This window comes from Simochromis diagramma, unplaced genomic scaffold (genome assembly GCF_900408965.1).
Source record: "Simochromis diagramma unplaced genomic scaffold, fSimDia1.1 OVJJ01000367.1, whole genome shotgun sequence".
Lineage (NCBI taxonomy): Eukaryota > Metazoa > Chordata > Actinopteri > Cichliformes > Cichlidae > Simochromis > Simochromis diagramma.
Window position 1 is genome coordinate 140,809 of NW_024387288.1, and position 16,343 is coordinate 157,151.

The 16,343-nt window shown below is 44.1% G+C and overlaps 1 protein-coding gene across 3 annotated transcripts; it reads right to left on the reverse strand.

Moving 5' to 3' along the window:
- Window positions 1–2,103: 2,103 nt before the first annotated feature.
- On the reverse strand, window positions 2,104–16,329 carry LOC120716327 (guanine nucleotide-binding protein G(olf) subunit alpha-like). 3 transcript variants are annotated; one of them, XM_040003828.1, is made up of 13 exons: window positions 15,500–16,329; window positions 14,094–14,234; window positions 13,588–13,660; window positions 12,185–12,239; window positions 11,893–12,012; window positions 10,066–10,163; window positions 9,127–9,181; window positions 8,978–9,051; window positions 5,230–5,288; window positions 5,031–5,151; window positions 4,791–4,921; window positions 2,628–2,695; window positions 2,104–2,551 (listed from the first exon to the last, which is right to left on the reverse strand). In XM_040003828.1, exons 2-13 carry the CDS (start codon window positions 14,227–14,229, stop codon window positions 2,405–2,407), a joined length of 1,137 nt encoding a protein of 378 aa, XP_039859762.1. In that variant the 5' UTR covers window positions 14,230–14,234; window positions 15,500–16,329; the 3' UTR covers window positions 2,104–2,404. The 3 variants fall into 3 exon arrangements, with proteins under 3 accessions (XP_039859762.1, XP_039859761.1, XP_039859760.1); XM_040003827.1 differs by having other exon boundaries at window positions 15,083–16,329; XM_040003826.1 differs by having other exon boundaries at window positions 14,094–16,328.
- Between the last annotated feature and the right edge of the window lie 14 nt (window positions 16,330–16,343).

Here is a 16,343-nt window from a genome sequence, read left to right on the forward strand (position 1 = left end):
TTGTGTCCTGAACTGCGGACAGGCTGCAGACATAGCCACGTCACTCCAAGGCTGGTTTTTAGAATGAGGGATCTAGCCAGAACCCTTACTGGATACTGGGTGGGAACTGAATTTGTGACCTACACTCCAGAGGTGTGTAGTTTTACCACTACACTATCCAGCTGCAACTAATCCAAATTCAGCAGGCGCACCATCCGAGCGACACGCAGTCAGGATCTCAGAGAACCGCATGGATCTCTGTGACCAGAACAGTGGATGGACAGAGGAGTGGTTCCAGAAAAGCAGTTTTTACACAGAGCGCTTTGAACACACAGTGAGGTCACAGATGTGCTCACCTGTTACTGGAGTTGGTGAAGGAGGCACAGAGCCCGAATGTCCCACCTGTGTGTACCTGTCTGACTTTACAGGCGAAATAAAAATGTAATACTCTTCAGAATAAAAGCTTTTTCTTTTATTTTTAAACATCACTGGCATCACATACAGGTCATGAGTCATTCTCTGACTCACTGGAGGACAGAGTGACAGATCATGTCGGTCTGTCCACTTACTTTTGACTAGTTCAGAAGATCTGGTGCACCTGTAGAAAATGTGGCCACAGACCCTTCTGACCTGCCCACCATGTTAGAAACATCTGTACAGGAAGTGGATTGTTTCAAGTCGATTGAACATTAGTACATGATGAGCATTAACCATGGTAACAGCTGTTACAGGTACTCCAATACTTAAAAATATTCAGTACACAACACAGCATAAAAACCAACTGTTTACATGAAGATTACTCAGATTACTGAGAATACTCCAATTACAGTCTTAGGGTGTTTTCACACTTATGGTGTTTAGCCCATTTAAGTCAGTCTCGCGTTTGTTTTCCCATCACTGCGTTCATTTATGGCGTTCACATGATCTGACCTTATCCTATGTGAAACTTTACAAAGCCATCAGCTGACTCTGACCACAGGAAATGTTTAATGTGAGAATGTTTAATCAGAGAATTTAAGAGAAGCTTCACCATCAGGGGGCAGTGTTGTGTGCTTAGTTGTGCAGGTATAAACCAGCTGATAAAGTACCTGTCCTAAGTTCAAGTGGCGCTGTTACAGGAAGAAGGTTCAAAGATATCTCTGTTCTCCCACAGCCCAAACTATGGGATAGCACAGGTGTGCCCGGTGATGAGCAGGTGACACACTCAGGTACACATGCCTCTCACCTGGTGGCAGTCAGAATACAGACACACGTACGTGATTCTGCAGCATAGCTCAGTTATCTCATCCTCTCACAGTTTATTGTTTTTAGATGTTTTTAGTAAAGACTGAGGATAAACGAGATCACTTTAGTGCTTCGTACCTGCTCTGGTGATCAGAGTCCTCAAGCCGGCAGAGTCATCTGCACCTGCTCACCTGGCTGGTTTGTGGCATTAAAGCCAGCAGGTATAATACTGCCAGCCTGAGATTAGTTACCATCAGCTCATTTTCATCTACATGTTGACAGTAAGCTACATTACTCTCTCCTAACTCGTTTAATGACAGAGTAGTAGTTCTGTGTCTCTGTGCCCTTTATTTAGATGCACTGTCATCTGAAGATCAGCAACAAAAATAAAAAATAAAAATTTTATTTGTATGTTTCATTTGGATCAAACCATAAAGATATGTTATAGTTGTTCAGGAGCAGAAAGCTGAACAATCTGGTATCACTTCAAAGTCCCCAGTTTCTCTGTGTGCTGTTGCTTCTCAAAGGGTGAAAACATCGTCACAGCTTGTGTTTCTGAGAAAGTGTTCAAAATCAACAACGTGAAGCTCTTAAAATGTGAAGAGGTTTTTTTTTGTTTTTGTTTTTTGTTTTTTTAAAAAGGGTGGTAGAAAAATCCCTGAATTTTAATTTGGAAATTAATTGGAAAGACAGTCTTCAGATTAGAAGACAGAGTCGCTTCCTGTCACGTTATATTCCATCTGCTGTGGACATGAATCTTGAGTCTATAGGTTACCGTGGCATAGCGGAGCCAGGACACACCTGGCAACCTGCAGGTAAACACTTAGCTCTCTGAATAACAAATAAAAACATTTGAACAGCTTCTGAATAAAGACTGACCTTTGACCCCAAGTTCACAGGTAAACAAAGGTGTTTAATTATTCAAATGGATCAGCCAATCAGAGCAAAGATAACACAAATAACATGTAAAAATAGATTTCCAGACTCCACCTCCTCCCACATGACACATTGCTGCCATGCCAATAATTCTGACCACAATGCCCTGCAGGACATAAAGCACATGGAACACACAGCTAATAAGAGTCTGTCCTAATCTATAATCACTAATAAATATCACAAACGCTATGAGCATTGATCGGCTATCTGCTTCCATTACTTATCGGCTTCTTCAGAGTGGCCGGGGCCAGGCGGCGCCCAGCAGTCAGAGCAGTTCATACTGCCGCAGGTGCATCCGCTGGATGATGTCACGGCAGTCGTTGAAGACACGGCGGATGTTCTCGGTGTCAACAGCACAGGTGAAGTGAGGGTAGCAGTAATGTTTGCCGTCACCGCTCGCCGTACTGATCCTCTGAAACGGGAGTCGCATGTTAGTCTGAACACGCCATCGTGTGATAGCGTGATGTCAAGGCAGGAAGCGATTTTACCAGAAACTCATCTCTGATGAAGAACTTGGCCCTCATCACTTTGGGGTCTTCATCAGTGTCTGGAACAGCTGAAACAAGTGTGCATGGTCAAGAGGTGTGTTCACGTGCCCGAGGCGCACTCATGTGTTGGTGGGACAGATTTCCATTTGTGTTTATTCAACCAGGAAAAAATAAAAAGTCTCGAGATTAAAAGTCCCAACCAAGAATGACAGCATTACAGGTGTAAGCCACACATATATATACACACACACACACACACACACACACACACACACACACACACAGCAGTCAATCACACAAAGAGGGGGGGGAAAAAAAAAAAAAAAAAAAAAAAAAGAAAAGAAAAATCACGTACAGACTTCAGTCACAATAAGCCTTCAGAGCAACGCTCCAAGGCCAGAAACAAAGCTAATAATATTCAGGAAAAACATTTGCATCCTGAATTAACTGCATTCAACTCATTTAAAATGGCCTTAAACTCAGTCAAACCTTAAGTCTCCTGCACATTCTGCAGCTTATTCCAGGAGGAAGGAGCAGCAAGTTTGAAATTCAGTGCAAACCTTTGAGACAAGGACATTACAGGGAGTGCAGAATTATTAGGCAAATGAGTATTTTGTCCACATCATCTTCTTCATGCATGTTGTCTTACTCCAAGCTGTATAGGCTCGAAAGCCTACTACCAATTAAGCATATTAGGTGATGTGCATCTCTGTAATGAGAAGGGGTGTGGTCTAATGACATCAACACCCTATATCAGGTGTGCATAATTATTAGGCAACGTCCTTTCCTTTGGCAAAATGGGTCAAAAGAAGGACTTGACAGGCTCAGAAAAGTCAAAAATAGTGAGATATCTTGCAGAGGGATGCAGCAGTCTCAAAATTGCAAAGCTTCTGAAGCGTGATCATCGAACAATCACGCGTTTCATTCAAAATAGTCAAGAGGGTGGCAAGAAGCGTGTGGAAAAACCAAGGCGCAAAATAACTGCCCATGAACTGAGAAAAGTCAAGCGTGCAGCTGCCAAGATGCCACTTGCCACCAGTTTGGCCATATTTCAGAGCTGCAACATCACTGGAGTGCCCAAAAGCACAAGGTGTGCAATACTCAGAGACATGGCCAAGGTAAGAAAGGCTGAAAGACGACCACCACTGAACAAGACACACAAGCTGAAACGTCAAGACTGGGCCAAGAAATATCTCAAGACTGGTTTTTCTAAGGTTTTATGGACTGATGACATGAGAGTGAGTCTTGATGGGCCAGATGGATGGGCGCGTGGCTGGATTGGTAAAGGGCAGAGAGCTCCAGTCCGACTCAGATGCCAGCAAGGTGGAGGTAGAGTACTGGTTTGGGCTGGTATCATCAAAGATGAGCTTGTGGGGCCTTTTCGGGTTGAGGATGGAGTCAAGCTCAACTCCCAGTCCTACTGCCAGTTTCTGGAAGACACCTTCTTCAAGCAGTGGTACAGGAAGAAGTCTTCATCCTTCAAGAAAAACATGATTTTCATGCAGGACAATGCTCCATCACACGCGTCCAAGTACTCCACAGCGTGGCTGGCAAGAAAGGGTATAAAAGAAGAAAAACTAATGACATGGCCTCCTTGTTCACCTGATCTGAACCCCATTGAGAACCTGTGGTCCATCATCAAATGTGAGATTTACAAGGAGGGAAAACAGTACACCTCTCTGAACAGTGTCTGGGAGGCTGTGGTTGCTGCTGCACGCAATGTTGATGGCGAACAGATCAAAACACTGACAGAATCCATGGATGGCAGGCTTTTGAGTGTCCTTGCAAAGAAAGGTGGCTATATTGGTCGCTGATTTGTTTTTGTGAATGTCAGAAATGTATATTTGTGAATGTGGAGATGTTATATTGGTTTCACTGGTAAAAAATAAATGATTGAAATGGGTATATATTTGTTTTTTTGTTAAGTTGCCTAATAATTATGCACAGTAATAGTCACCTGCACACACAGATATCCCCCTAAAATAGCTAAAACTAAAAACAAACTAAAAACTACTTCCAAAAACATTCAGCTTTGATATTAATGAGTTTTTTGGGTTCGTTGAGAACATGGTTGTTGTTCAATAATAAAATTATTCCTCAAAAATACAACTTGCCTAATAATTCTGCACTCCCTGTAACTTTCCACACTCTTTGGATATTTACCATCAGCAGGAAGCTGGTAGTTGTTATATTCTGGGAAATAATCCTCCAGCTTCGACTTTCCAGCCAGAATCTTCTCTGCAAGAACATCCTGTTTGTTCAGGAAGAGGATCACTGAAATAGTCTTCAGGAACCTACGGCCAATCAGAGAACAGGGACAGTCAACTACATGTACTCAGTTGGTAGGAAGTGTTTAAGGCAGCCAATCAGAGTGTAATTGGCAACTTCAGTCAGTCAGAGAACCTGTTGGTCCAGATAGATCTGAAGAGGTCCAGAGATTCTCGCAGCCGATTGGTGGAGTTGTCCTCACGGATCACCATGTTGTAGCTGCTGCTCGCTGCCACGAAGATGATGGCGGTCACATCTGGACGCAAGTGCACACACACATCAAACTCCCTGCTGCTTTCAGGCTCGATCGATAAAGAATCTGTTTTTTTCTCACCGTTGAAGCACTGAATCCACTTCCTGCGTTCGTCCCGCTGTCCTCCTACATCAAACATACTGACACACACAAACACGGTTAGAGCTGTCTGTCAGCAGCAGTGATGGGAAGGTTACTTTAAAAATGTATTCCACTACAGACTACATGCCCCAAAATGTAGTTTGTAACTTATTCTGTTACGTTACTCAATGAGAGTAACGCGTTTTGAATAGTACATGAATGTCCTATTGCTGTGTGATTTATTACTATTACTGAAGGTTACTCTCCATACCAACACCAGCTAGATGTTTAAATCTTAATATAAATGAGTAACAGTAGGTGGACATTAGGTAAGGCTGCACTTTTTGCAGCGATCTCGTATAGAAAACTGTTCGGCGCGTATATAAAAGAGGTCTGCGGCTCCGAACCGTAGTAAAGGGACCTCTGGCTAATACGTCGGGTTCGTGTTGGGCTTGTAGCTGAAAACTAGCTTTACTTTGTTGTCTGGGTCGACTTTGCGAGAGACACAGAGAGGCGTTGAAAGGCTGCTCCAACTGAACTTATTGTTTGGGAGGAAAACACGAACACAGTGTACAGTCGAGTCTTACTAGTCGATTATTGTCAAGGTGATGAGTAGTTGAGCAGAGCCTGGAAAGCTCTGCCTATTTCCCTCATTAAAAATTTTTTTTGAATAATGATTTTTAAAATTTTTAAGATTAGGCTTCAAACTTTCCTTTTTGCTAAAGCATATAGTTAGGGCTGGACCAGGTGACCCTGAATCCTCCCTTAGTTATGCTGCAATAGACGTAGGCTGCTGGGGCTTCCCATGATGCATTGGGTGTTTCCTTTCCAGTCACCTTTCTCACTCACTATGTATTAATAGACCTCTCTGCACTGAATCATACTTGTTATTAATCTCTGTCTCTCTTCCACAGAATGTCTTTATCCTGTTTTCCTTCTCTCACCCCAACCAATCACAGCAGATGGCCCCACCCCTCCCTGAGCCTGGTTCTGCCGGAGGTTTCTTCCTGTTAAAAGGGAGTTTTTCCTTCCCACTGTCGCCAAAGTGCTTGCTCATAGGGGGTCATATGATTGTTGGGTTTTTTCTCTGTATTTTCTCTGTATTATTTTAGGCTCTACCTTACAATATAAAGCGCCTTGAGGCGACTGTTGTGATTTGGCGCTATATAAATAAAATTGAATTGAAAAATATTTCTTCACATCATTATGTGGGCCGCAAGTAGAGGTGACATGGGCCGCGAGATTGAGACACGGGCATTAGAGCCTCTTAATGCGTGTTTTGTTTGGGTTTCCACTGTGTGTGGAATTACCAAAAATAGAGAGGCCATAGCCTAATATATGACACAGGGAAATACCGCTGTGTAATCCATTTATTTCAACAAAGTAACTGTATTCTGATTACCACCTTTTAAAGGGTAACTGTAATGGAATACAGTTACTCATATTTTGCATTTTAATACGTAACGCCGGTACATCTATTCCATTACTCCCCAACACTTGTCAGCAGTGCATTGTGGTTATTCATCAGTGATCTACAATCAGGTTCTCTGATGGGGCTTATGGTTTTCTTTAGGAACAGGAAGTAATTAAGTAAGTAACAAAGCTAATAAAGCCAATCTGAGCCAAGAGCTTCCCAAATACAAGCAGTATATTAAATGCCCGACCAGAGAGGAGAGGACCTTGGACCACTGTTACAGCACGATCAGCAGGGCCTATCGCGTTGTTCACTCGGACTTTCTGACCACGTCACGATCCACCTGATCCCCACGCTGAAGCTCTCCAAACCTGTCGTGAGGGCTAAAAAAACAAAACAAAAAAAAACAAAAAACCCAAAAACAACAACAAAAAAACCCAAAAAACTGGAGCAACGAGGCTGTGGAGGAGCTTCGCACGTGTTTGGAGTCTATAGACTGGGACACAATGAAGGCTGCTTCTAACAGCTTGGACGAGATTACGGACACTGTCACCTCCTATATCCACTTCTGTGAGGTCAGCATTGTGCCATCACGCACCAGGGTGAGTTATAACAATGACAAACCCTGGTTTACTCCTAAACTCAAAAAGCTGTGGCTGGAAAAGAGAAAGGTGTTCAGAAGCGGAGACAGGGACTGCTACAGAGAGGCCAAGTACAGGTTCACTAAAGAAGTGGACGTTGCTAAACATCAGCACTCTGAGAAGATGCAGCAGCAGATCTCAGAGAATGACTCGGCCTCTGTGTGGAAAGGTTTTAGGAATATCACCAACTACAAGCCTAAGACCCCCCACTCCACCGATGACTTGCTCTTGGCCAACACCCTTAACGACTTTTACTGCCGTTTTGACGAGCCATCAGGCAGCCTTCACACCTCCAACGGCCCCAACAATAGAGACACTTTGGACACTCATTCCCCCACCTCTCCCCCTCCATAGAGCCATCACCACCATCAACACTTCACTTACACCCCCCTCCTCACCCCACACCAAGGAGGATTTCACACCACCTTCTCCCACTACAACCCTTCATATTCATGAAGCAGATGTGAGGAAGCAGTTTTAAGAGTCTGAATGCTCGGAAAGCTCCCGGCCCAGACGGTGTGTCTCCTGCCACCCTCAGACACTGTGCAAACGAGCTGGCCCCAGTGTTTTCTGGCATTTTCAACTCCTCACTGCAGGCATGTCATGTGCCTGCCTGCTTCAAGTCCTCTACCATAATCCCTGTCCCCAAGAAACCTAGGATCACTGGACTAAATGACTACAGACCTGTGGCTCTGACATCTGTGGTCATGAAGTCATTTGAGCGCCTGGTTCTCTCCTATCTCAAGACCCTCACGGCCCCCCTCCTGGACCCCCTGCAGTTTGCATACAGAGCCAACAGGTCTGTAGATGACGCCATCAACATGGCCCTACACTTCATCCTGCAGCATCTGGACTCCCCAGGAACCTACGCCAGGATCCTGTTTGTGGACTTCAGCTCTGCCTTCAACACCATCCTTCCAGACCATCTCCGAGGCAAGCTTTCCCAGATGAATGTGCCTGATCCCATCTGCCGGTGGATCACTGACTTCCTGACGGACAGGAAGCAGCACGTGAGGCTGGGAAAGAACGTCTCGGACTCCCGGACCATCAGCACTGGCTCCCCTCAGGGCTGTGTTCTTTCTCCTCTGCTCTTCTCCCTGTACACCAACTGCTGCACCTCCACCCACCAGTCTGTCAAGCTAATCAAGTTTGCAGATGACACCACCGTTATTGGACTCATCTCGGACGGGGATGAGTCTGCCTACAGGAGGGAGGGTGAACGTCTGGTGTCCTGGTGCAGCCACAACAACCTGGTGCTGAATGCCCAGAAGACAGTGGAGATTATTGTGGACTTCAGGAAGCACACAGCCCCACTCCCCCCCCTGAGAACAGTTTCTTCCCCTCTGCTGTTGGACTCATGAACAATAACCATATGACTGTTGGCACCACTAACACATGACCCTACACTGTGTTCACTGCATCATTCCATGTTTGCACTGATCACCACCTGCACTCATGTATATAAATCTATCTACTTAGCACTTATTTTTCTTTTTGTTTATTTCAGCGTTGTCTGACAGTATGTTTGCACTAAGTACCGCAGCAATTTCCTAATGTTGTAAACCTGCTCAACATTGGCCTGGTAAATGGCCTGTATTTGTATAGCGCTTTTACTAGTCCCCTAGTAAAACCCTTTCTGGTTCTGATTCTAATTTCCTGTCCGTGAAACTGTTCTGCTGGTCGTTCCACTTACTGGAAGTTGACTTTGTCCACCTGAAACCTGGTTTCAAAAATCCCTGAAGTCAGAACTCTGCAGCGCAGCAGGTCCTGCAGGAGGAAAACAGCGAGTCAGCAATAGGTGAGTCATGCCGGGTGCTGTTGTTTGATTGGCTGGTTCGTTACCTGGTCGGTGGGTGAGTAATCGGGCCTCCGAACTGATTCCAGCCGATTCAGGAAGCTGAAACACAGGATGAGATGATGATGAGAAGCTGTACAGGAGTGTTGTGATTGGTCCACTGAGATTGCAGAGTGTGTGATGGTTTGTATGTCTTTATGAGGACACAGTTCTCTTTGCAGTGACAGTGCAGTAGCATTCAGGTGGGGCCTATGTTTGATTGTGAACTGACACCTGCCAATGGGATGCCTGAGAATCTTTGGGTTACCAAATGATACAGCTAACTTCTTTTGTAATTTAAAGTCAAACCCATGCTTCTTCAAGCTCTGGTCTCAGTCTCAGCTTCTATCCCCAAGCCATCCGTGCCCTAAACACACACACCCGCCCTCTCACATCATCTATAATTGACTGAGACAGGACTCTTCCAGACACTAAACCAAGGCACAATGTACATTTCAATTCCTTTAATTTTAAATATGTTTATATTGTCTATCCTGTAAAATAGTCAGATGTCTATTCATATTAATGTACAGAATTCACCTGCTTGCTGCTACTACTGCACATTCACCCAATATATATACTACATATATATATGTGTGTGTGTGTTGTGTGTGTGTGGTGTGTGTGTTTGTGTGTGTGTGTGTGTGTGTGTAGTGTGTGTGTGGTGCGCACACACACATAATGTTCTTCCTCCTCACACCCCCCACCCCCCAAGTTTTTTGCACATGTCGAGGAGCGTGTCAGGCTACATTTCACTGTGTGTTATACTTGTATAACTATGCATGTGACAAATAAAGAACCTTGAACCAGTCTCCACATTTATGCTTTTGAACCAAGTTGTAACATGAGTGAGGGTCAGAAGCGTTATCTGTGCTGAGGTGTGCCAGTGCCCTGGGTGTAATGAAGGCCCTCACAAAGACTGGAACATGTGAATGTGAGTGTCTTACTACTGAGCGCAGTCAATCAGCTGATATTCATTGGCACGCTCAAAGCACGCCTTCACACCGTCGTCCTCCCACAGCTTCTGAGCATGCTCAAAGAACTCCTGAAAGATCAAAAGTTTAGCTTTGACGTTTCCTGTCGAAGCATGATTGTGAATCCATCAGCATATCTGCAGGGGGGAAAAGGCCGTAGACAACGAGGAAGAGACGGCACACTTTTTGGAGATGTGTTTTCCCTTACATCGTCTGACTGACTGGACGACTTCATATCAGAAGTGAGGAAAAGCAAAGTCAAATGTGATGAGACCGTAACATGGAGATTTTTTTCCTGTGGACATGCTGATGGATGTTAGCATGATTGTGTTTCAGTAGGAAATATTTTGTGCTGTGTGATAACCTGTGATGCTGTAAACTGTTTGGTTGTGTTGGCTAAGAGACTCATTTATAGCATAAAGTAGCACTGATAGCTGATCATCTGCTTTGCCCAGCTGATTGGCTCGATACACCCGGTGTTGCAGGGAAAAACTGGAGTGTCAGACTCCAGCCGTCGGTCTGGGGACTCAAACAGGCTCTCCACCTCCACACTCCTCGTATACAAACACCTACCTCACAGCTAACAGCTGTTTCAGTGCAGCACTTCCTGCTACAGACAGTAAAGTGGACAGTCTTTCCTGGTTTAACATGAACTCACTGCTGCAGCACTAAAGTGATCCCGTCACACTGAAACCTTGATCCAGTTCGGGACACAAAGGTAGTTTATTTCATTCATTTTCACGTGTTTGCCGTTCAAACCCAGGCTTCCTGTCTATGCAGTAGAACGTCACAGCTCTGTAACCCTCCGGCCACACTGGTATGTCAGTGAGCAGATGTTGTTAAACATGAACTCACAGGTAGTTGATTTTATCATTTAGAAATCATGTGGTGCTGACTGAAGGCTGGATGAACAGAGCTCATGTTGCTGGATATTACAGTAGCGTCCACACCTAATCTACTGACGAGGAGCTGCGATTTCCACAGTTTAATATTTTTAGGGCGGCTGACATGTTGGCAGGGCGATGTCGGCTGACTGGACAGCAGTGACTGCGCCGTGAAGCGTGTGAGAGTGAAGCAACGCAGGAAGACATTTGTTTTGAGTCTGAGTCCTCCGAGACTCCACTGTTTGGATAATGAGGCCTCAGGTGATTCCCTGAGGCAGGTGTGTGTGCGCGGCTGAGGTGAAGCCGTTACATCATGTCATTAACATCATTAAAACAAACAAGATTTAAAGCAGGTCTCCTGGTGCTGCTTTAAAGGTGCAGCTCACCTGTAATCAGGTAAGTCTTCTCTTAGCTGCTGACGACTGCAGACAGTTTCAGCCGAGCTGCCTGTATGTGTCACACCTTGGTCTCACCTGTCCTGCAGGAAGTCCTGACCATTGGTCACGAGGTGGCAATACGGACATGTTGGATTAACTTCATCGCTTTCAGTCATTATTTATATTTCTGTGATGGCTGGAAACTTAAACACAAACTGATCTTTACACAGAGTGGTGAAGAAAATCCTTTTGACAATTCACACAACAATCACACCCCAGTGATGTCACCCACTTCAAATCCACCAGCGTCAGCCTTTAAAACATAAACACCTTTAACAACTTCTTTCTTCCAGCCAGTCAAACGTTCACACGCCACACGACCTCCGACCGTCATGTGACGTGTCTGATTTCCTGCAGTACTGAAAGAAACTCGCCTGTTTATGCTCGCTGCACCAGCTTTACAGGTAAGCAGCCTCACCTGTGTGTGTGTGTGTGTGTGTGTGTGTGTGTGTGTGTGTGTGTGTGTGTGTGTGTGTTACCTCGGTGTATTCAAAGTCAGACAGAGGACCGATGCTCTTGATGTAGTCCGCTCTGAACTGGTTACCAGGGTTACCCAGGGGAATGGGCGGAGCCAGAATAGTCATAGCTGACACAATTGTCTAACACACACACACACACACACACACACACACACACACACACACACACACACACACACACAGATTTGCTCCAGCTGTCCGTCACCACCTGTGATTAACCTCCAACTGGAAATTGTTTTTCAAATGTTTGAACCAATTACTGAGGTTCTGTGTTCGCCGTCATGTCACTCACCACGATGGCGTCCTTCACGTTCTTCCTGATGTCCTGAACCTTTTGCTGCTTCTCCCTGAAAGACCAACATGAAAACTGGCTCAGGTAAAACATCCTGATGCCTCAAGAGTCTGAACATGTTCCGCTGCAGTTTGTTTAGTCCTCAGTCTCCATCTACACCCAACGTCTTGTCATTCAAGCTACACTCCACAAGATAAAACTTTATTCCAGTTCAAGTCACAAACAGAGACACATCTGGGCATCTCCACCTGTGATGATGTCATTATTAGAAATATTGATCCAAAAAACACTTATTATAATAATAAACACTTTGATATTAATGAGGGATTAAATATAGTGACTCCAGCATCTACCGAGGCCATTCATAAACATTTTTAAGGATTTTTCACAAGCGGAAGACAGCTGACAGTTTTTGTTTTATACTTAGAAAGATCACAAAGTGCTTCACAATCTAGAAATGTACTATATAAATAACATTTTACTTACTGACAATTTTCCTAGGAATGGACATCCCAGCAAATTCACCCCAAAGACTGAACAGGTATGGACAGTTTGCAAAGCTGCATCGTATTAAACCAGAACACTTACACTTTTATACAATACCAAAGTCAAGATATTTGTTTTTTTATAATGTGCATGTTTGGAGAAAACCATGGTTCTGTCTAAGACCTATACATCATGCCTATTGGCCAGGGTTATGTATTTAACCAACCGCACTGCAGTCAGCTGATGCTTTAAAGCAAGTGGATCTGCTTTGTGCAGTTTCAAACTTTTCTTTTAGATGCGTTGGTTTAGCAGAAGCATAACTATATTTAAGGATGCATGAAAGTTTTCACAGCCAACCTTCATGTGCTTTGTGGTGTGGAAACAGGGTGTCCTGTGTCCTGCTGAGGGTGCATCAGTAGTGTAGGGTTAACTATCCAGTCCCTGTACCATATATGTTTACCTTACTAGCTATGTTCTGCATCCTATTCATTCTTGGTGGGCTCTGCCAGACTCGCCTTTTGTCAGTCTGTTCATAACCTTAATGGATAGAACTTCATGGCGTATCCAAGTGATGGAGGGATCTGCTTTGATCTCTCTGCACTTTGTGGATTATGTGATTCTTTTAGCACCGGGTGCATTGGTAAAGCAGTGGGAATGAGAAGTCCAACTTCTGATTCTCAGATAGAAAAGGGTGCAGTGTCTACTGCACATGAGGGGCAGAGTGCCTAAGTCCCAGACGCACTGCTCACTCAATAACAGCAGAGTTTCAACCTAGCCTGGCATTAACATCAGCACAAAGACTGAGCCAGAAGCTTCATGGCATAGGTTTCCATGAGCCAACACCTACTGGTTATGTACACTGTGATGTATGCATGCGTGTACGAGTGTGTATGTGCTAATGGATTTAATAAACTCACTCAGCATTAAAGCCGTCCACATGAAGAATCCTCATCTGTTTGACAATGGTGCTTTTACCCGATTCTCCTGCACCTACAGTTACAGAGAGATGGATGGACAGATGCTATCCTTACAGTCAACATGGTCTTCCTCACACATAATATTCAGAAAGCTGAGCCAGGTTTTTAGTAGATAAAATGAGTGGCTGCTTTTTTCTTCTTATATCACCTACTGGTGTAAACACATGGAGTCTCATAGCTTTCATGGGTGACGAGCTCAAGAGCTAAAGTCTGATTAGAGATGTCAAGTATTGTCATAATTTATTGTTGGGTAACTAAATGTTTGGCTAAAGTTCAAAATATTATGTAAGCTTTGTCAGAGGACCCAAAATCTGGTGACATGACGGTGCTACTGTGACAGAAAGCCTAACATGGCCTTATTGTGCCCCACATTTGGAACCACTTTTTAAAGTTAATTCTGAAATTGCTCAAACAAAAATAGATTGAAAGAGACGGCGGCATCTCACCGAGCAGTAAGAGTCTGTGTGTAGCTTTGTACGTCTGTCGTTCCCTCTGCAGCTGCTTCTCGATCTTCTTATTTGCTTCTCTCTTTGCCTTTTCATCCAGTCGTTCTTCATCTGTTTTGCCGCCCAGACAGCCCATCTCAACTGGAACCATAGAAACCAGTAAGAACCGGACAAAGACCCACCACACAGCGCATCTTTGATTTTTTTAATGTGTGTAAAATTCTTGAGCCATCCCTCAGGTTTTTTTTATAGCTCGACTTCCTGTTGACTTTTAAAGTGGTCTTGAGCAGTTGTTTTTCAGGCTTTGAGGAAGCTCCTTTAAACTTCTTCTTTGGCTGCTTTTTCATTCATGTTTTTGACTATTGGCTGACAGCTTGGCACATCGTAGCAGGGACGGCATAAGGGGGAGAAAAGTCCACTTTAAGGATCGTTGACAGAAATGACATTTGTTTACTAACATTAGTTTTGTTTTCTTTTTGGCAAGGAGGAATAAATCCAGTTAGCTTCTGGCCCCGCCTCACCCCACCTCATTTCATGATTTGGTCCAGGAGCACGCCCCCCAGGCTGATGCCGAGCAGTAAGACGGTTGGATGGCTCCATTAAAACGTGAAGCCTGGGATAGACAGACTAACGAAACTCGTAGTGTAGGAAGCTCGAGCAGTTTCTTCAGTGTTAGCTAGCTAGCTTCATTCCTAACAGGAATGTTTTTGGTGTGTATGGGTCTGCATGTATTTTGCCGCTGCTCAAGTGCTTTACTTAAGTACACTTGTACTAAAAAAAGCAGATCTATGCTACGCTAGATCTTGGTTTTCAGTATTGGAGTTTTTTTTAAATAGAAATCTGATATCAGTAGATGAAAGTGTTACTGTGGAGAGCATTTGAAGAATGTGTATAATTGTTCCGAGTACTTTTACTTTAGATGCTACAGGTAGTTTATTTTTTTTAATTGAAATGCTGAGTTTAAATTGTAGAAGTTGTTTAACACAAACCAGATTTAAAATCCTTGCAGTCGTGTGGGGACACGGAGCCAAACAATGTTTCCTACACTGGATTTGCTTTTTCCTCCTGGAAACATCCTACATGGTGGATCACAGACAGCAAAGGATTTGTGTATTTGTGCTTTTACCCTTCTTCACAAATACTTTCTGGTCTTCACAGCCTGGTTCATGCCTGACAGGTCTCTCTGTCACACTCACGTAGATTTATAACAAGCAATAACAAAAACAAACCATAGAGGAAAAATGGAAATGGGTTTGAATGGAAAACGAAATCTTAAAAATGTAAATAAACAGTTTTCACTCTTATAATAAACTGATTGCTCTGAGATAAACTACATTCTAAACTGTAAATGAGCTGGGTACAGGACCCTAGCACTGATCCAGTTTAAAAGTCTGAAAGGTACCGACCCGTGATGTCTCAGCAGCTCAGGATCAGTCCGGCCATCAAAGTCCACGAAGAAGAAGAATACAGAGCTGTTGGCCCAGGTCCAGTTTCAGTCCAGTTCAGGCAGACGGAGCCGACTGCTGCTGCTCGGGTGTGCTCTTCTCTGAGTAGTGACACACCTGAGCAGCTCTCTCCCACCTGCCTCCCCTCTAAGGTCTCTAACGGTGCCTCATTAGGCATCTCCCCATCTCCTTTCCTTTGGGGGATCTTTGCTGTTTTTCCTCTTGTGTCAGTTTGTTGCCTGACGACTAGTGGCACGGACACAAAAACAAACTGGTTTCAGGCAGGACTCTGTTGGACCAGAACAGACTCCAGTCCAGATAAAAGGTCGGAACTGATGTTTGGGAGGAAACGGGTGCAGGAATAAAACTCGGAAAGACAAATCTGAGATATTTCAACATGCAATGCGTTTCCTTTGTAACCTTATTGAAATAAATGAAGCTTTGGGAGATGACGTGACTGCAGTTTTTTTTAGATTTAAAGCCGAGCAGCTCCTCATACAAACACCTTTTATGTCTTCAGCCATGCAGCGACATTAACATGTGGCTCACATGGAGTCAGTGTAATCTGAATCATAAATAAAGGTTTTTGTCCACAACCAACTGCAGCTGTTTTAAACACCAAACTGCAGAAAGCTCTGAATCTCTGGCTGATAACTCTAAGCTGCATGTGTGTGATACAGACCATAAACTGTTTAAGCAGCAGGGGGCGCTGCTGCACAGGGACCAGTACACTCAGCGTTTCACCACCTGTGCAGGCTCAAGGAGCTCATCTCTTTTTTTTTTTTTTTTTTTTTTTTTTTTTTTA